The 22,237-nt window shown below is 36.8% G+C and overlaps 1 protein-coding gene across 34 annotated transcripts in view; it reads left to right on the plus strand.

The window, feature by feature from the left end:
* EPB41L3 (erythrocyte membrane protein band 4.1 like 3) overlaps nucleotides 1-22,237 on the plus strand; it is a 134,090-nt gene that overhangs the window by 66,014 nt on the left and 45,839 nt on the right. For 30 of the 34 annotated variants that reach the window (XM_087931129.1, XM_087931110.1, XM_087931108.1 and 27 more), the window contains 2 exons: nucleotides 14,794-14,990; nucleotides 17,136-17,333. In XM_087931129.1, the coding sequence (XP_087787255.1) occupies nucleotides 14,805-14,990; nucleotides 17,136-17,333 (384 nt within the window). In that variant the 5' untranslated portion in view covers nucleotides 14,794-14,804. The remainder of the gene's footprint in view (nucleotides 1-14,793; nucleotides 14,991-17,135; nucleotides 17,334-22,237) is intronic. The other 4 variants (XM_087931133.1, XM_087931120.1, XM_026699369.2 and 1 more) reach the window with 1 other exon arrangement.

Raw genomic sequence — 22,237 nt, forward strand, 5'->3', positions numbered from 1 at the left:
ATAATTTTAGATCCCAGGGACCACTAACTGGTTCTGTGTGCATGGCCTAATTTGTAGGTGTGGCTTGCTGGTCATGTGACTGGCTGGGCATGGCTTGTATGTAAATATTACAAACATTTATATAAATATTGAATTTTTTTTATAAAAAAGCAACTTTTACCCAAAATCAGGCAAATTGAGTTGCTCACAGAATCACAGATTCATTCAGAGATCTAGCTCTTTGCCATTGGCTAGCTCAGTCTGTCACATGAAATTTACTTGCAAGCAGACTTCCGGTTTGGGTCTCTTCAGCGACAGACTGAAACCCATGATTGTGCGTGGTTTCAATCTGTGCTCGCCGCTTTAGCGCCCCCATCCTTTGGATTCGCGGCTGAAGCCATCCCATAGAGGTGGTGAAGAGGGGGGAGATTGCTAGCCGAGTGGAGGGGAGCCGCATCTCTCCTCCTTGGCTGGTCTAAACTCCCTTCCCTGAAGACGGTTGCAGCGGTGGTCAAAAATGGCCACCTCAAAGAAGAACCCAACTGGATAAGATTGTGCAGGAGGAAGACAAAGAGGACAGACTGGTCTAAACAACAGAGAACATCTAAGCAAGGTACCCTGAATCTAAAAATACCTAGAGGGATACTTCTGAAAGAAGATCTTTAAGCTGCGAAGGAGAGAGAAAAGGAGGTTAAAATCCCTTTTTTTAACTTTTATATTGACAATTGCAAATGGTATGGAAAGAAATTTATATTGATCTATTTTGACACTAATCGGCAACCTTAAGCTGAAATCTAAGTTTCAAAAGGAGAATAAAGATTTTTTTTCTTGGTCATTTTAAAGTCCTAAAAAAGAGAAGAGTAGATGCAAAACGGTGGGACTTGGAATAATGGAAAAATGGAGTGCCACCTGGAAAAATAAAGAATGAAACTTTGAAAAGACTCCCGAGGATACATTGTAACTGAAATCTTATTAAAAGATACAGTAACCCATGGAAAGGAAAAGTAAAGGAAAGAAACAAGAAGGAACAGTCTGGGATCATTTGGTGATTTAAAAAAAAACGTTTTTGGCATGGTTTTTTCTTTCTTTTTCTGTTTTTACTTAAAGTCAATCGGGTGGTTGTTCAAAATAACCACCAAAATAAAACACGCTTTGTTTCCAGCGTTTGCTGGTACGCAGGTCCAACTCTTATTCAGTTCTCACACCTGCAACCCATGAAGAGGATCAAGGCCCTCCCCTCCCGAGGAGACCACGTCTCTCCCTTATCCTCCTCCCTAGGATGGATAGAGGATGGGCCTGGATCCTCCTCTGACTGCCCTTCACAGCCTCCTCCACAACCTCCGGAGCCACACTTCCATTCCCTGTCAGTCAGTCTCCACCAGGGGCATGTCAGGGGTAGTAGGAAATATTTGCCAGAAAAGCTGGATCAAAAAAGGAGACAGCAGAAGGTGAAAGGATGCTGCAGGAATTGGAAGAGAAGGCAGCTGAGTGAATGAGTGCTTGCTGGAGTGGCTTAGGTCAGGGGTCCCCAACCACCGGTCCCCGGACTGGTACTGGTCCATGGAACAATTTCTACCGGGCCGCCGGTTTGCTGGGCGCCGCCATCTCGTTTTGATGAAAAAGTGCTTCCGGTGAGCTTTTCCAGGTAGAAAGCGGCGTTTGGGTGCTGAAAGAATCCTCGCGCCTTAGTTTCATCGAGGGGGGGGCGGCTTCGAACAAAACTAAGGCTCGAGGATTCTTTCAGCACGCAAGGTGAGCCGAGCGACCGTCTCGAAGCCCATCGACACAGGTACAAAGGAGGAGTTGAAGGTGGCGGGGAGAAGTGGGGGACGGCTGGCTGGCCAGTTGCTTGGCTCGCCTTGCCATGCATGCTGATGCCGGTACCGGGCCGCGGATGATTTTGTGATGCCGGTACCGGGCTGTGGCACAAAAAAGGTTGGGGACCACTGGCTTAGGTTACCTGAGGTATGGCAAGCAGCCCCACAGCCATGCAGTTCTGGGGCTGGTTGCTGGTCTGCAAGAATTGTTGGCCTGCAGAATGCAGAGTTACCAAAAGGGCAAATATGGCAGGACAAGAGATAGGTGGCAGGGAGAGTTGGAGGAAGTTCCTTCTCTTCCTGAGGCTCGGGGCTTGGATGAATCAAGTTTTTACCATTATTCTGCTTAGTGTGTGTGTGTGAGAGAGAGAGGAATCTTAAGTTGCTGATCAGTAATCATAAATCAACATAGGATCATTTAACTTTCAAGTAGAGGCTGGATGGTCCTGTTTTCTGAATTGGGATTTCTACATAAAACAATGTATTTGATTTGATAATCTAAACAGCCTCTTCCATTTTTATACTTCTTTTATGCTATTTTAAAAAAATAAAATAAAATTAACCCTTATTCAGACAGACAGAAAATGAAAAAAAAAATGGGAAAAAATAGGAAGAAAGCAAAACATAAAAATATGAATGTTTTTCCCTTATATTTTTTTATTTTTTATATATATAAAATGACACAATAAGCTTCTGTAAAGAATCATCATATTTCATTGCAATATTTTTGTATAATCTTTATGAACAAAGCATAAAGCATTATGACTATCCTAAAATTCACAATATTTATTCAATTATACTTGGCTTTAAAAGTAAAATTGCCTTTGATTTAGTTATAGCTTTTGGTCATTTACATGGACAGGTCTATGCATCTTAGTATGATACCTAGGTAGCTTGCTAGTGCCTTTCTTGGGGAGCTTTCTCCCCCCCCACCCCCAAAGTCTGTCTTTCTAATCAAGCATTCAAGCATTACTTGGTCACTTTCTGTTAATGCTCATACTACTTCCACTTCGTTGGTTTAGTTTTCTCTGTTCATTAGTATCAAGTCATTTTTCTGGGTCTTCTTCATCCTGCTGTCATGCATCTTGTTTTGCAGGCACTATTTCAAGATTTTTGTCGTCTCGGTGCAAGGATTAGAAAAATCCATGCAAGTCAAAAGACCACTGCTGATTTCTTTCAAGGCACTGTTTGGGACAGTTTGGCTAGGAAGCACAGAATTAAATGTGTCATTACATGCCTCATTAAATTAGTGTAAAAGTCAGATGACTATTCTTAGTCTTTGCCCAAAATATTTCTAAAACAGTGTTAAGGTTTCATTTCTCATTTGCAGTTTGTGTACAGGTAGTCCTCAACTTACAACGGTTCATTTAGTGACCTTCAAAGTTACAATGGTACTGAAAAAAGTGACTTGTGACCGTTTTTCATAGTTACAACTTACAGCCTTTGCAGCATCCCTGTGGTCGTGTGATCCAAATTCAAATGCTTGGCAACTGGTTCACAATTATGACCATTGCTGTGTCTCAAGGTCAGGTGATTCCCTTTTGCAACCTCTTCTGACAAGCAAAGTCAATAGGAAGCCAGATTCACTTAACAATCAGGTTACTAACTGATTAACTGCAGTCATTCACTTAACAGCTATGGCAAGAAAGGTCATAAGATGGGGCAAAACAATTTAACAATTGTCTCACTTAACAACAAAAATGTTGGGCTCAATTATGGTTGTAAGTCGACGACTACCTGTATTAGCTGAATTAGTTTATATAGTCCCGTAGAACCTGATCTTGAAAAATCATGGCAGTAATACACTACTAGCACTTATGCATCTAAATCCCTTGTCATTATTATACTGATTCTAGATGGTAAAATATTATTTTTCAATTGGCATGGATCCCATGAATTTGTGATGGGGGAAACAATTATGTAAGGAAATGGCCGTATCATGTGATGGCAGATGAGGATGCAAATTATGCGGAAATTTCCATGTTAAAGAAAACTTTTGAAAGGATGTATGTCCTTTCACGTACATCCTTTGTTGAAGGAACAGCTACTTATTTTAAAAAGGGCTCACAGGTTAAAATTTTATTTATTAAATTTATATGCTATCTATCCCCCAACTTCTAGCAACAAAGTACAGTATGTATGTATGTCTGTGTATAACTGTATAAAATTCATTTGTATACTGCTTTAAATTAACAGCATTTTAATTTGTGGGATTTGCTTAAAGGCACTGATTAACTCCTACATCAGAAGCAGTTGTGTGAGTATGGAAATGTTGCCCACCGTTCTTTTCAGCTTGTGTTTTACTTTTATTTTCTCTTTAATTATCGCTGATGTGAAGAAATTATCTTACCCATTGTCTTATTCTTCTTAAAACCGTCATTGCCCACACAATAGAAATAGTTCTGCTTTCTCTTAATTTTATCAAGACACAGGTGTGAACATGCATATAGCATGTGATTTTTATATAAATAGCTCTTAATACAATATTGTCAAGTTGGAATACTCTCATTAATAAACACATTGTGTTGAGCAAAATTGCTAAATTTGCATATATGCAAATATTCTTACATGTTTATTGAAGTCATTCCATTTCACGCTGTTTTGCACTATCATGTTAGATTTTTATTCCAGATTAATTATCTAAAGTTGGGCAATATTTGCCAGATGTGTCTTCTAAGTCACACTATAATATTCTTTTGATAAATTGACACATGGTCTCTGCCATAGGCTCTGCTAAATCAATTATTTCTTTTAACAAAATAAATTTCTACATCATGTACTATGAACATATGCTGAAGTTTTTTGTGAGTTGTACTTGAGTTTTCTTGAAAAAATAATCCAGTTACAATTGTGAATAACAATTATCTTCCATTCGATGGCCATATGTAGATCTTACATACTGTTTTGTGAAAAGCATGTAATGAATTGGCAAACATCTGATCAATTATCATTTGCTAAGCTGCATTTTTGAAGTTACAAAATTGTTAAACATATCAGTGGTTTAATTGTTACATATAACTTACATTTGTTCACACAATCTAATATTTGTAATGATATTTGTAATGGTATTTTATCCTGGTTTAAATTGGAAAGTACCTTTCAGAAAGGGAGCAAGCATAGATTTATTTTAAAATGGTCAGTGGTTCTAACATGAATGTTAAAAACCTTGGAGACATTGAGTGAATTTTGATGGCCTGTACAAAATGAGAATCAAAAACTGGGGGATATTCTGGGAGTTCTGCTGCACAGCTCTGCCGAAGCCTTGATAATAACATGGAATCAAAGGGTGGCTGAAGCTCTGGACAGGATTGTGCCTGTGCAGCCTCTCTTGACCCATTGCTCCCGATATTTCCCATAGTTCGTACAGAGCTTCAGGTTCTTACAAGGGTTAAGAGATTCCACGGGAGGAAACCAAAGGATGACTCCAATTGGACATGACTTGGAGCCACTATTAAGGCCCACCTCATAACGACTGGCAAAACAGCATTATTTCTCTGCCCTTGCTGCATCCGTAGAATGTCTCTGGTGGCACTGACCCCTGAGTCAAGAAGGCTCAAGAGGGTGCAGAGGAATTTGTCGAATACCTGACTGACAAAGTTGCTCAGATTCGTTCCAAGTTGGAACCCATGTGTGGTGCAGGTCTATGTGAAATGCTTGGGAAAAGGTCTTGCATGGTTATCTGGGAATTGTTCAATCTTGTTGGACCTGAGAAAATGAACACAATATTCAACACTGTCAGTTCAGCTAAATGTCAACAAGGCCCATGTCCCTCCTGGTTGGTGAAGGGCAGTGATAAATACTTCATTTCAGAAGTGGATGTTCTTTGAGTCTTTTAAGAAAACCCTGGTTCTCCCTCCTTAAAAATCCATTGCTTGATCTCTTTTCTGCCATGGCCATCACCTTTTGGAAGATCTTACCACAGGAGGTAATATCTGCCCCCTCTCTATTAGCCCTTCAGGAAAAGCCTTAAAATATGGCTGGCTGACTTTGTGTCTCAAAGGAGAAGCTCTTGGCTGGAGATGGTTGGTGTACTAACAGAGAAGACAACCCATACAGACTCATGGATTTGAATAGCTACAATCTAATTCTGTTACATTCTATTGGAAATGAAGAGATTTTTTGTGTGCAGGAACTCTTCTTAAATAGTTTCATTTATCTATTGGAAATTTTCAGCTCTGCCTGTATGAGTAATCTTACATATGAAACATAATATTTCTAAAAGGCTTTCTGGCAGCCTGTACTGTCAGAATATAAGTAAATAAAAATATACTGTATGTTTGTAGATTCAGAATGTGGTAACATTTAGGTATAACATTAATTGGTTATAACAGAAATCATAATAAATCATTGACACTCGAAAAGTTTTTTTAGAATCTACCTATGGACTCACAAAGAGAATATTGAACAAATTATTCTTTCGGAATCAATCTGGCACCAGCTATAAAGTTTAATAACAGGTTTGGGAAACCCTGCTGGGATTAAGGGAAATTAGTTGAAAGGGTGAATTAATGATAGATATTTGCCATAAGTCCAAGAAGCAGTTTATGTGGGCAGTAAAGTGTAATGTATAACGTGTGTTTCAAACACTTTCGAATGCCAGATGTTAAATTTGTATATAGAACAAATAAAAAATACAAATATGTACTTATTTATAACAGAAATGGTTTTCCTTTTTACTTAATATAAGATTGTACACTAGTATCCAAAATACGACTCCTATATAAATAGATTGTTTCTTGCATTGTTTTGTGCACACCTTTGGAATAATTTCATTTATTTGCATTGTGCTTCAGTAGGTGGCAGCAAGTAGCTGACTTCAGTCCCACCAGCTAAAATGAGCTAGGCCTAAGCTAATACTTAGATGGAAAACCATAGGGGAATTCCAGGGCTTTTAAGAGACTGGGATTTGGTTTTGAAAAAAACAAAGATGGCCGTCAAAAATCATTTCTTAAGTTTTTGTAGTTTTTGACAAGAAAACTACATGAATGTTGACCTCAGTTTAAGGAAATGATTGCATTGTAGAGTAAACATGGAATTTATTGTCATTATCTAAATTGCTTCACAAAAACTATAAAGATACAGTAATATTTACAAAGTTAAGTAGGTCATTCTGATAAAAAATAAAAAAATAAAAAATCCCCAAAGAGTACAATTAATCAAGATTCAGAAATCTTGTGATTATAAGACTGTTTGCTCAGCACTAGGAAGAGGTGCAAATTTTCTTGAAGAGCAAATTGCATAATTTCTATTCCACCATACTCTGATTGGGTATTGGTATTTGCCAAGCTCCTGTGGGAGAATCTCCCAGACAACTTACGGTAGTGTTTAGCTGTGGTAAATTACCAATTTTAATTACCTGCTTTAAAATATGTAGTTATGATTCTTAAGATGTAATCAATGCTTAAGATGCAATCACTGAAAATGAAAAATATGTTACTGAAGTAAATGCTTAAGTACTTGAAAATTAACTACGTGTTATTATCAACAATGGGCTTTTTCTTAAAATAGGCAGCTTTTAAATGTAGTCTGTAAGCATTAAGGTTGGATTTCATTCTCACACTTCTTCCATTTGATTTCTTTCTGACCTCAATCTACCCCTCACTTGAATGCTACCAGAGTAAATTTCTTTTGCAAGTTGATTTGTTATGTTTATTTATATGCCACCCATTTCTCTAACAGGACAATTCTTTGTGGCTTATAAATCATAAAAAGATAACTAAAAAAGTAATTTAAATGTTTAAACTGTAAATTTAAAAAAAACTGTGCAATTTAAAACTATGGGGAAAAAAATCCAGAACAATGAAATAGACAGCACAGAAATGAAGTCTTCTTACCCTGTCAACCATTTTCAGTGGTTAGCACCCCTCTCTGAGCCTCAATCTAAGGGGCAAAGCCAAGCTTTACTATCCTTCCAGTAGGCCAAAAGGATGGGCGCAGTTCCCACCTTTGTGGTTGGTAGAGTGTTCCACAGAGTTAGGACCACAGGTTGAAAGATTCTAATCCATCCGAGCTATTGTCACAGTGAATATATAATGTAGTAATGTCCAAGAAAAAAGATTAGAATACCATATTAAAAACCTATTTTCCAAGACCTACAACTTTACAGATATCTGACTTCTGATTGTAATGCAGTTACTACAGTATTAAAAGTGTAGTTCTCTTCTTCCTCAGCTTTGCCCTTCGTTGCATTTGTTCAGTGAGTATAAAGAAAAACAGTCTTCTTCCATCAACTTTTTTTAAAGTCCTGTCTTTTCCAATAATATAATAAGATGTGCTGAGTAACAAAACAGATAATCGTGTGTTAACCAAGAAAATAATTGAGTCATTGTAGAAGTTGTGTTTGTGATTATTCTAATTTCAGAATGTAGTTGGCATTTTTAGGAAGAAATGATCTCCTGAAGGTACCCAAACAGAACAAGATTTAGGACCAAAAGCTGTTTCTTCTCTTCAGGGTAGGGTAGAGCATATAGCATTTTTGATGTTTGATGCATCTGTACTCTGCTTTAAATGGCTGAGACACTGTTAAAATAATATGAAAGGGTTTGATTTAATTAGGACCAGGGGTGGGAATCCTACCGGCATAACAGCCGGTACGGTAAGCATGCACAGTACTTGCAAAACAATTTCTCTGCTGCGTATGTGTGCTTGGTACTTGCAAAACAACTTCTCCTGCAAGCATTCACTATCTCCTGCTGATGCGTGGCACTCAGCTGTGCCACGCAAAGCAACTCAGGTAAGAATAAAGGACAGCCTAGAGCCCAGGCAGGCGTGTGTGACCCTCCCATGCATGCATGGCAGATACCTGATAATCAGCTAGCTGGCTGGCTGGAGATGCATGCGCATGCGTAGTGGAACTGAGCTGGGGAGATGGCTCACGTGCCAGCAGAGATGGCTCTGTGTTCCACTTCTGGCACGCGTGCCATCTCAGTCCTAGAGTGTCATTCATATGAATTACTATATTGAATTCCAATTTTGAATATTGAAAACCAATTTAGGCAGCTATATATAGTACTTTAAAAAGTATGTAATGAATGAATGATTTAGTGCCAGTTAATCAAGAATAATAATTTAAATCACGTAAGAATTTTGACATTGTCTAATATCTATAAATTTCAAACTTTGGATCAATTCATTAGAACTGTTTCTATTTTATAATAGATTTGTTTTGTAATAATTGACTGAAACATTTGGTGGGTGAGAATATTTTCTCATACTCTCAACATCAGTAAAACTTTATATAATAAAATGCTACTTCTAATTATATGCTACTTCTAATAAAATGCTACTTCCTTTATATGTAACATCTGCTTAGTAAACTTTAAAAAGTTTTTTTTTGCATGAATGCCCTCACTGTTGTCTATCGTTCTATCTAGAGTATATTGTATAAATAGCATAACTGAAGCTTGCAAACAAAAAAAGGAAAAACAAAGAAAACACTGTTGTACTCTCTTTTTCATCAAGAGGCAGTAATAACAGTAGAAAGTAAAACTAGAATAAACCCTGTGCTGTCCAGACAGTTTTAGAGTTAATGGGATTTGGGATAGTTAGTTAGGAATTGAGAACTGTCTCCTTGAGGGAATGCATCATGGTAAATGTAGTTAAGGTATCCTAGGAAATGTCGTACATGTCATATGGCCACATCTGTAACCCTGATTGGTCACTGAATTGACCCTTGGTGGGTCGGGGAGGTTTCTTCACTCTTGCCTGAACACAGCCTCATGGTAGCAGCTCTACCCCCTGATTCTACGACTATGGGATGAAATATGGGATAGAAAGAGTACTATCATTTACACTACGATTTCAACTGTGCAAAGAATTGGACATTAGATGTATCTCGACATAACTGTGAGTTACCTTGAGGATACCTAATATAATCTAGTAAAAGAAACTTTGTATGGAAGAATTTGTAGAGTTATCTATCTGTCTTTTTATGCAGCAAGTGAAGCAAAAGACAGAACAAATCCAGTATGATATGATAGGCACTGCTAATAGTATTTTTATTTTATATGCATTTATTTACAGAGACGCACTGATAACTAATATTTCAAGTTACTGCTTTTTCTCCATGTTGAAAACATCTTTTCTGTCTTAACTAAATTATTAATGTCTGTACATGCATATTACCAGAAGTGCCAAGTCTGAGTAATCCTTATTAATGTACTTATTTGTAGCAGAAACCACTCACTACATTGCATAGCTCCTAGTATACAGTGTTTTCTAATGGACATGGGTTTTACTCTTATCATATTAATAAATTATAGACCTAACAATCCCACATCTGAGGTCTCTTTATGTCTTAAGAGCTTTTGAAATCTACAAAGGATGAAGTAGTTTTGTAGTGCTACCAAAAGAATAAAAAAAATCAGATTTATGCAATACATTATCAAATCTAGTACAAAATATAAAATACATTGTTTCATGTTGCGTGGTAGTTGATCACGTAAAAGCAAAAATGTCATGCATGCTATTGCATTGTTATTTGGTGAAATGTCTGATGATGACTTCTAATTTTAACAACATGCTGACTTGCTCAAATGCATTTGCCATCTTAAAATAGAGATTTCTATTGCACTTCACTTTTTTTTATCTCCCTCAAAACCCCTGTAAAACTTCATTTTTTTAAAAAAAAGGAATTACTGATATCAAAACTATTCAATCAGAATAAAGCAACATACTGTATTGTGTATTACATTACATGTTGTTATTATACAGTATGATGAAGAGCTGTTACATAATATGGGCTATTAAATTTGGAATCTCCCAAATGCTTGTAGTAAAATAAGAACAAAAATGCTGGAAAATGTAGTCAGCTTTTCCTTTAGCAAATGGATACTGTCGTTACATGCCATTTTCCTCATGCCTATGAATACAATCTCTGTATTGGCATTGTGCATAGTGTTACTATGCACCATCTATTTGCATAGATATCTGAACAGGTGTGTGCTCTGGAGACAGATGAGGAATTAACATTGTTTTTCACTGTTAGGGAATCCATTTGCCTGATTTATGAATTGCCCTTCAGAAATTGAGGAATAACTTCAGGGGACCATCCAAATTATATATTTTTAATTTTTATAATTAACATGTTCATACTATGGTACATGGGTTGATGAACTGTTTTAGTAATTGCAAAATTTTATATATATATGTGTGTGTGTATGTGTGTGTGTGTATATATGTATATGTATGTATGTGTGTGTGTATATATGTATATATATATTTCTTAAGTTTTCGCGGGTACTTACATGTATGGCATTCAGCTTTGTTTGGGTATTTTCCCACGTCATTGTAGTTGTGCTTTTAAAGTTGTAGCAACGTTTCGGCAGAATCTCATCTGCCATCATCAGGCTTCTACAGAACGTTGCTACAACTTTAAAAGCACAATTACAATGACGTGGGAAAATACCCGAACAAAGCTGAATGCCGTGTGTGTGTGTGTGTGTGTGTGTGTATGTATGTATGTATGTATGTGTGTGTGTGTATGTATATATATATATATATATATATATATATATATATATATATATATGCCATACACACACAAACACACATCTTCCTGTCGGTGTTATAAAAGTAAAGGCAATGTGAAAATAATAGGTCACAGGTTGCCATATTCCTGAAAAGGTTTGATGCTTGTGGAAATAGTACATTGAGATTTAGTGATGTGTTTAAAAGATAAATGGAGAAGAGATAGAACATAAGTGGTTAATCTGTTCTTAGCTAGTGAGAAAATAAGGATTTGGACAACTTATAATTAAAAAGAAAAAGAAAATACAAACTATACCAAAAGCAGATACAGATCTCCCTATTATATTAAACTCTGCTGTAGTGTTTGCAAGAAATGTGTCTGCTGTTTGACCTCATCCTGTCATTTGCAGTAGCCAAAACATGCCAAATGAAATATTTATGGTAGCTTTGAAGAATAAAATTTTAATTTTGATGTGTTTTACTAACTGCTGAAAACATGTCCTTTGCATTTATTTGCCAAAATTAATTGCTTAAAATAATTTTTAAATGTGCATGTTAATATCATGATGTAAGAAAGAAGATATATCTCAGTGTTAGGCAGTCCAATACTATCGTCTGTGCCTATTTAATTATTTACATTTCTGTGTTACCCAGAAGCATCAATAGATGAATTCATGTTCTCATGAAAAGTTGAAAAGACCAAATGATTTTTAATTATTACCAAAGATATGCAAAGCTTTCCAAGGAAAGGTTGTGCACAAAAAGAAGCATTTTTGTTGATTGGTTGGTTTAGAACTTGAAATAAATACTACGAGCCCCAAGTTGCATCCAGCTGTTTCAATTTAGCTGCAGTTCAGTGAAACAAAATTTGAAACTTTAATGCTTACTCCTCTCATCAGAACAGTTCTAGGTGTTTTGGTGATGGATACTATGCGGTTCAGAACTGGCCACCTGGATTGGAAAACATCCAGATAGCCACTAGATCACATTAAAGAAATCTAGAAAAATCTAAATTCTTTTCAGTTATCGTGTGAAGAATTTTTGCTGTCTGTATGTAGAAGTCTTAGCCCTAGCATTCCTTGAATTCAGTGCAACCATAATTTCCCCTGGAGACATGCCTATTTTCAGGGGTGGGCTGCTGGGGGCTCACGGGGGTTAGGGAGAGCCCCTAGCTAAGATTCTGTGCAGTTTGGAAAACCCCCAAATCCCACTCTTGGCTGGCCCCTCCCACCCTGCCCTTCCCAGAAGTACCCATGCGGCCCATTTTGGATGCAGGCAACTTCAGGGCCCATGTGGAGGCTCGGGGAAGGCGAAAAACGGGCCTCCTGGAAGTTCAGGAAGGCCAGAAATGGGCCCAAGAGCCTCTGGAGCCCGCTGAGGCTGTTTTCAGCCTCCGGAACCCAGGGAGGGAAAAAGTGCCCCCCCCCCCCATGGTGCAGGAGGTTGGCTAGGCCACGCCCACCATGGCCACACCCACCCAGCAACTAGGGAGAGAACCATTTGCTAAAATTTTTGAAGCCCACTCCATATTTTCATTGAAAGGAATGTAAGGGAAAAAGGTTAGTAGATATCTGGCTTTATGTTTTAGGTCTCTTACAGAACCGTTTCAGTTCCTTCTGGGCAGGAAGACACACTGGCAAAAAATAATACATTAATTCTAACCGTTACTTTCAAAATGTTCTAGCACAGAAGAAACAGTGTTCTAATTGTTTGTACATTCCTGTCCAACTTCATTTTATCAATTATCCCTTCAAAATGTTGAGTCAGCTTTCACCGTTACTTTGAAAACGTTTCCAGATACAGTATTTCCACAAGCACATGCACAAATACCTACTTATTAAATTTTTCCATGTCCATGTAAACTCAGGCAGGGACAATGTGGGAAGAGTTTTCAAAGCAGTTATGCCAAGCATCCCAGATGACTCAGGTGCTTATAATATTGAGGAGGGAAGTGTCTTGAAACAGTCTTTCAAATGTTTTCCACAACTACAGCTATTTACTGTTTGTTTCTGAATAGACTTTGATACAAAATAGGATGTACTGATTTCATATGAAATGTTTTGGATTGTATAGTCTGTATTCTTCAGGTTTATATCCACTCTTGTTTAGAAGCATTAAGTAGCATTTTTAGGACTCCCTCTTATTTTTTTCCCCACAGTAACAACCCCGTATGATATAGTGAATAGATGTAGGTCTTTCAGCTGCTTTGACACTTTTAGTATCTTACATCTTGCCCAACTTTTATTATTGAGCCTGGTCCACCATGATAGAAACAACCCTCACAACCTTCCCATGAAGGATATTTACAATTATAGCCACTGGTAAATGTTGTATGTAGAAATTTCATTGCTATTCTGCTCTTTCTTTCTCCAGAACTCTTGTAATTGTTTTGCCCAGTTGAGCTAGTAATATGCATTATGCACGCACATTGAGGAACCTCAGCTTCTGAGCCTTCCTCTCAAATGTCCCATTGCCTCTGGTATTATCACCCACATGTGTCCTTCTCTAAATTCTGAGTGGCCTTGGGTATACAAAGACTCCATAGCAGGCAGCTGGCAAACATAGCACATGCACATTTCTCTTTTTCCTCGCTCTTAATTTAGCTGTGCAGTTTTCACCCTTATCCTGTTGCACTTGTTCTGCTACTTAGTCCTTCGCCTAAGTGCACATCCTGCACTTTTTCGTGGTTGTACAGTGGAATTAAATATTTTCCTTCGCATACAAGTCATGCTAGTACTGCAACTTGTACCGCACCCTGCCTAATCTAGAAAGCTCCATAAACTTGGGTGTATAGGAGCTGAGTGCCACAGAAGGCTGAAGACTGGAGGCTGTACTTTAGCACTGCCCCGCTTCTCCCTAGACTACACTCATTCAGGCAGAAGGTCCGAAGCAAGACTGTATTTGCAATCCGGAGTGTGACTCTTTGTATAAAAGGAAAATTCTGGCTAGTTTAGACTGTTGAACTCGCTTTAAACTTAATGTCAGTACAACTTCCCTGCAGATCTCACACCTGAATAAAAGGAATTTGAAGATTCTCTAGCCAATTCATGCATTTCCCTCTTCAGGCAGATGGCTGAAATATAGTCTCCCAACAGCAGAATGTCTGCAGAACCAGACATTCAATTTTCCTGAGATGTCAAAGATAATCATGAAGAATTATTGTTTATCTGATTGGTTTTTTATTGTATTGTGCAATTCTGAACAAGCATTGTGGCCCTAGAAAATTAATTTCTAGCTGGTACTTTCAGTAATTGGAATTAGGAACATCCTGCATTCAAAATACATTATCCAGCCCTTGCTCAGATTGACTCCATGTGAAAGAAAGCTAGAGTTGGACATATGGACTAGATGGAAAGAAATAACTTTCTCCTTACCTTCAAGTGATCCTAATTTGGGGAACTATACATGTGATATTTGTAACAATATTGTACAAATATTATTATATATAAATATTTTGTAAATCAACCTTTCTTGTATGCTTTTTAGATTGCTACAATTTTGAATCTCACAGTTCTTCCTTTTATTGTAGGATAATCAACCATGACTACAGAATCTGGTTCAGACTCTGAATCCAAAGATCAGGGTCAAGAGCAGAAAGAAACATCTAGTGAACAAGAAAAAGCAACCCAAGAACAGCAGCCACAGCAAGTGGAGGAAGAGCACCAGAATGCATTAAAACAATTTTCCAGTGTGGCAGCCCATAGCACTCCTGTAAAAAAGGAACAGGTAAGTTATTTAGGAAATCACCTTTCCTCAATTTGGCACGAACCTAATATATTAGAGATTAGGATTATTATAGTAAAAAAGTATTAGAAATGATAAATATTATAGCATGCACATTTTGAGCTGGAGTAGCCTTCCATGAGAATTTTATAGAAATGATAGACCACCTCATTTGGAGAGTATTTTGCAGAGAGAGGTAGCACATTGTCATTCACATAGATCAAAATGGATTCTAAAAAGTACAACAAAACAAAACAAAGGCTCAGTATTGTTTTTTCTTTTAAGGCTATTTTTATTAAAATTATATAATTATAATGAAGGGTTTTCATAGAAATGAGGCAAATTATGTTAGAAGTTTTTAAATTTAGTTCAGACTCATATTTGGAGGTAATAAATCCAACTGTCTGCCCTCCAAAATTGATTTTTTTCAGTCCATTGCTGTGATAAAAAGGAGAGGATCTCCAATATCTAACATAATTTAGATTTGTTGTTAGATTTTACTTGTATCTTAGTTCTCCTGCAGTCATGGAAATTTACTCAGTGACTAGTGGCAGTTTCAGTAACTATCACAAAAACTATTTCACAGGAAGATGTGCTGTATATATTGTATTGAGCTTTTGAATAAAGGACAGGCTATAAATCTAATTTCAAAGGATTGCCTATAAATGTTTTTTATTGAAGACTAAAGGATGTGCAATGAACTTAACCTCTACATTAACTGAAATAAACATATTGGCATGTCCGATTGTTTCATTCTACTTGGAGAGCTGTAAATTCACACAACTCCTGGGTTCCCACAGTACCCTGCAGAGCCTATGCAGAGTTTCAGGAATGAAGAAAGTAAAGGTCTTTTTGCTTGAAGGGGACATCATTCATACTACATTCCATGTTGAATGTAGGCCAGCATATACTCTGTGTGTGTGTGCGCGCGCGCATGCATAGACAGTAGGATGCTAATTGCTAAACACACACATTTACTACACACACACATATTTTCAGCAACTGATACCCTATTTTCTCTCTGTAATGTTAATTGTTGATATATTAAAAACAGTCTTTTAAACGTTCAGATTTATAGCTAAAATATATAAATTTGTTCTGGATTAAGAACACAGAATTTACAGAAGGAATTATCACCAAGATTTAAACATTTTCATTTGTTGCTTCAAATTATTTTATTCCAAAAATGTTTGTTTGATATTATTAATCCTTTGGCCAGATCTTCAGATTATATCCAAATCTCTCAAAAGGTCCAGTACCATTGAAATAACATGAATATATAATATATTTGTTGTCTTTTTGTGGTAACTTTGTTGTAGGTAAACTTCATGAACAGATTGTCAGGCCTCTGTAGGAAGATGAATTTCATGTGAAAATATTTTGCTGTATAAAACAAGTGTAGGTTTCAGGCCTATTTTGAAGTCATTTCAGACCAAAATAGGTATTCATTTTATTAATTATTAAAAACAAATTAACTTATAAAGTTTTGACTGTATATTTCTGTAGATCTTCTGCTTTTAAATAAGTTTATTAGCTAGTGGTAGAAAAACCATCCATATACAAATCTATTATTTAAAAAAATACTGCTGGGACTGAAAAGCAATTGGTTGTTATGGTAGCATATTTTTGGACTATCACAACACCTGAGTTTTCAGAAATGAAACATGGTTATTTAACAATTATTGCAGTGTTAGATCTTTTTCTATTCAGTTTATTTGACTTTATTTTTAAACGAGCTACTCTATTGCAGTTTCCTTTAGCATGTTCCTAAAAAAAAAAGCTATACAACAGCAGTGTAGCAGTCTCATTAACCCAGGGGTGGGCAACTATGGCCCTTTTATGACTTGTGGACTTCAACTCCCAAAAGTCCTGAGCTAGCATGGCTTGCTCAGGAATTCTGGAAGTTGAAGTCCATAATTCATAAAAGGGCCATAGTTGCCCACCCCTGCATTAACCCAAAAGGCCTTCACAAATTACTGAAATAAGTGATTTATCTCTTTTCCAATTCAATTTATATGCTTATTTTAAAAATGGGTTCTGAGCAGACTTCTACAAAGAGATGCCTGGTTATGCTGCATGATTCTGGAAGCCTGCTCTGATTGCCCATTTTTATTGTGAAACTAGAATTGAATTTTCCTCTGTTTCTAGGCCACTGACAGAGAACTTGAAGTTGCTGCCGCAGTGGCAAAGCAGCTGGAATATCAGCAGTTTGAAGACGACAAACTCTCCCAAAAATCATCCTCAAGCAAACTTTCCCGCTCTCCTTTAAAGATTGTGAAGAAACCAAAAAATATGCAGTGCAAAGTAATCCTTCTGGATGGCTCTGAATATGGCTGTGAAGTAGAGGTAAAAATGTAAAAAAGTGGAACTTCTAGGGATAGATGTATGCACATGATGTTAAATTAGGTGATTTAGGTGTATACAATTGATGAGTGATTTCACTGAAATTTCTTTACATATATATCTAGATGGATGGATAGATAAAGATAATGGCTCCCTAAATAAGGAAATGTATACTCTATTCATCAGTGATACCAGTAAGAAAAATTACAGTAGTGGAAACAACAGTAGAAAGGAGAAATATTCTCTTTCAAAGATTTTTACGTAATTATGCACTTGGCAGTTAAGATTTTTGCTCAGAATGCCTTTATAAATAAAAGATAACAATAGCATTTCATTAGGATTCATCAGCTGTGTCTTCTTTGAAGGCTGCAGTATAAGGGCTTCTCTCGGACATAAGGCTTTTTAAAAAAAAATACATAATAATGCCTGACAGTAACTGTTTTGTAGTCTATATTTGGACTACTAGCTACAGATTTGGATAGGTTATTCTCTTTCAAGAGGTTTGTCCAAGATGGAAGAGGCAATAAATTGATCAAAGAGCTGGAACATTTTGTTTGTAAGCAAAATTACTGTCCAGAACTCCTTAGCTCATGAAATAAGATATGCTAGAAATCATATTCTTCAATAAATAAATCCTTGTAAGAACATTAGTTAAATTAATTGGCACGCGATTTGGAACAATCGAATGCATAGTTGATTTGTAGAATTTGTTGTCACAAGGTAATAGGATTACTTTTAAAAATATTAATAGAGACCAAGGCCAAGAATAGTCTGATAATGTCATAAGAAGATGTATACCCCAACATTCTACAGTGTTGTCCTGGTTGCTATGCCCCATTTCCACCAAGTGGCTCAATTTCTGGTCATAGAAGCTAAGGAGCTGTTCAGCAGAACATGATTTGAGATGACCAAAATAACAGGGAGCTGTCCAATGAAAACCAGGAACACAAATCTCTGAGATTTCTATATTTTTATGCATCTGGCTGTGCTGATCTGTCCATTCTAGATTGTCTTTCTTTAAATCCTGATCAAGTATTACCAGGAAATATTTCTCAAGAAAATAAGTCAAATCTTTGCTTTTGTGCTGACAGATCCCTGAATTTTAAATTCTGCCTCTCCTGTTAAATTTGCTGCCACCATGTATCCTGGAAGTAATTTTGATGAATCTCAGTCTGAAGGAAATCCCCATATATAAAAGAAATGTAGCAATGTACCAAATCTGCATCATTTTCTTTACATTTGAAGCTGAATAGATTCTTAAAAATATAATACTAGAATATTTATCAATACTGTAGGCAACATAGGCCTCTTTCTTTATGGAAGAAGAGAGGTGACCTTACTTCAATTTGGAGGTTTATATTCAATAGGAGGGTGTTAAACTTCTGACATCTTGCCTGTAAACTGGAACAGTAACCCACAGTTTCTTCCTTAATATATTTGAGATTACCTGTCTATCTCAGGATGCCAAATCAAAAAACATTTGATGTTGGATTGGGCTGGAGATTCTAATTTTTTGTACTTTATCTAAAGTAGCTATTACACCCAACAAATATTACAGATTTGTTTGTTGCAATTCATATCTGTGACATGATGAGTATAAATTTGTCACAATTTTCTGTCAGTAACATCTCCTTTGAATTCTTACAAACTCCTGCTGAAGTCATCAATGATATCAAATCATCTTGTTTCCTATCATCTTTTTTTTTTTACTGCCTTCAATTTTTCCAAGTAACTTTTGCCTTCTCATTATCTGTCAAAAGAGTTGAAGCCTTATCTTCGTTATCAGTGCTTCCAGTAAGCAATTTTATTTCATCTTTTAATGAATAATCCGTTCACAACGATTTTCTGCAGCATCAGTTTTTCTTTGCTCAGTCTTTTTTATGCTGCACTTCTCCTACTATAGGTTACAGCTTGGGAAACTATGGTCTTGACAATACATATTTCTGTTGTCAAGGTGACCTCTCTACGCTTAATGTTTTGTCTATTTTAGAGCTATTGTCATTTTTGTCATAAGTGGTAGATGTTTATTGCATGGCTACAGTCATTGGGCCTGTGAATTTTTGAGCCAATAGAGAGTTGCTATTGCAATGTCTTTTCCATCTATTTGTTTTGTATTGCTGTCCATATTAATAAAAATCTTACATATTTTTTTTAAAATATTGAACAGCAGCAGGGTTTTGTCCTTTCTTGTTTCACCCTTTGACAAAAGATTTCTTAATCTTCCTTGCTTCCAGTCTTCAAAGCCTATCTGAAGTTGATATTTCTCCCAACAATTTTAATTCCAGCTTTTATTTCTTCTGATCCTCATTATATATTCTACATATAAATTAAATAAGAGAACAGTTTACAATCTTAATACTATTTTTTTCAGTTTTGAACCATTTATCTGTGCTGTATTCTGTTCCATCTGTTGCTTTTTGGCAATCAAACCAATTCTTCTATAGATTGATGGTGGCATGGTACACTCATGTTTTTAAGGATAATTCTTTTGTTTATGTTCCTTTGAGTCACTCTTGGCTCTTGACGAATGCCTGGATGAGTCCTGCAGTTCTCTTACCAAGATTTCAGAAGTGGTTTGCCTGAGCTGAGTGAATGACTGCCCAAAGACCTCATGCCTATGGCAAGACTAGCTCAGTCTCCCAATTTCTAGTCTGGTGCCTTAATCACTATACCAGTGATCTACACAGTCAGTAACCTTTATATAATCAATAAAGGAGAAATTAAAATATTTGTGGAACTCCTTATTTTTCCCATTAAACAGTAGATTTTAACAGTGTGATTTCAGGTCTTCTAACTCTTAAGATCCTGTTTATATAGTTGACAGTGCTGTTCCATACATAGTGAAATCTAACTTGCCAAACCTTAAGCATTATTTTACTAGTATGTAAGATACTAGTAAAGATTTCAAACTTTCATATATATAGATAATAAATATTGGATGTTTTCTGTATTGATAAGAGTTATCCTGTCAAGTTCTTCAGAGCATTTGAAAAGAAAGTGGTTTTTGTTTGATTTTTTAGAAGTGTGTTTAAATGAACTGCTGTGATCTTTAAAAGGCAATCGACTTACAAACATTATCAGCACACACAGAAGCCCTTTTGCTGGAATTGATGGTTATTTGTCATTTGATGTTCTGAACATTAAACATAGCTTTTTCAAAGTACTTTCCTGGTTGAGTGTATATGCATAGAGGTTGGGATTGGTGTTCAATTATCATTGCTAGTCTCATTAAATCATTTTGGAGAACAAACTGAGTATGCATGTTAGAAATTATTCATTTCAATTAATTTTACCCTTTTAAAAGAGCATGCAGTTCTGTTTCCCATCTCACTTATCGTGTGCTTCTTCCTATAAACACATTTAGAGTACTCTATCAGCTGCTTGTGACTTTCTGTGCTTTTCCCTATATCAGGGGTATCAAACTGGATTTTATTGAGGGCCAAATCAGGGTTGTATTTGACTTCATGAGGCCAGGGTGGGTGTGGCCAGGATGGGTATGGCCAGCTCAACGTCACGCATGTTGGGGGTGCCTGTGTGGCTCGAGCACTCTGCCAGCAAAAATGGGCTCCCGAGCTCTGTTTCTGGCTGGGATAGCCTCCTGCAACCTCTGCCAGTGAAAGTGGGGCTGGCGGGGGGGGGTCGCACACAGCCCTCCTGAGCTCCGTTTTTGCTGGCAGACACATCATGGGCTGGTCCTTTGCTGTTTCCAGGGTGGCCCTGCGGGCCAGATCTAAGCACCCCATGGGCCAAATGTGGCCTGCGGGCCTTGAGTTTGACATCCCTGTGCTATACGCTATAAGAATAAAAGACTGCCTAGAAAACAGATTTAGAAACTCATTGGAAATGAGTTAAAGCTATTACAGAACTAGACCACATTAAAGAAGATAGAGAAACAGTAGTTTGTAATATGGAACGATGAGACCCAGGAGACAAATAGTGATTTGGATTGTAATAATTGCCCTCTGGAATGAAATGATGACGTCCAGAAACAAGATCAATTCAATTTCAACCCTTGAATTTATTTGACTTACAAGCAAGCTAACAGCTTGCAAAGTGATCCGTTGTTTTTCCTACTAAAAGTGTATTAATAGCTATTCTTTTTACCGAGAACTACTCAGTAAAAATTAGAACACTTAGAACAACAGTTCTGATTTGATCGGATTTCAGAGTTAGTCTTATTACAATCACAGTCTTAACAAGAATTGGTAGCCCTTTGCTGAATATTTGTTTGGCTGTTTGCTTAGCTTACTACTGGCTTTTTCAGATGTTAGCCCAACAAATTGTTGCACTTCTTAATGATAGTTCCACTTAACTGCTGAATCTCCTTGTTTTGCACTGCAGTCACCTAATTCTTAACAGCTAAGCTTATCAGAGCATGATACAATGAATAATTCTCATCACAAAGAATATGGCAAATAATAAGCAACTTCTTAAGCTATTATTGTATGCTAAACTTTTCTTACTAAAGTATAGCTGCTCTTGATACAGAAAAATGAAGATGAAATATAATTCATTATAACTGTTGCAATCCAAAGGAGAGAATGTTCGGTTTTCAGAATATATTCAGAATATGTCTGCTGAACAAACCTTTGCATTGGCGACAGGAAGGGCATCTGCTCCATTCAGTTCCCCAGACTCTACCCCGCAAGCGATTATGGGGTGCTGAAAGAAGATGATATGGTAAAGAGTATCTGTTAAAAATGCTAGTTGTGGTGATAAGAACAAATATATTCACTAAGCCTGTGATGGCAAACTTACCGCACTGTGCATGTGCATGCCTCATAGCTGATTTTTTTTCGGTTGGTTTGAGGCCTTTTTCAGCCTCCCAGAGGCTTGGAAAAAGCCACCGCAAGGCTTCTCAGGCTGAATTACAGGCCCTTTTTGTCACTTCAGGAAGTGACGAAATG

Source organism: Pseudonaja textilis, chromosome 3 (genome assembly GCF_049901715.1).
Source record: "Pseudonaja textilis isolate UNSWEBS1 chromosome 3, rPseTex1.2, whole genome shotgun sequence".
Taxonomy (NCBI): Eukaryota; Metazoa; Chordata; class Lepidosauria; order Squamata; family Elapidae; genus Pseudonaja; species Pseudonaja textilis.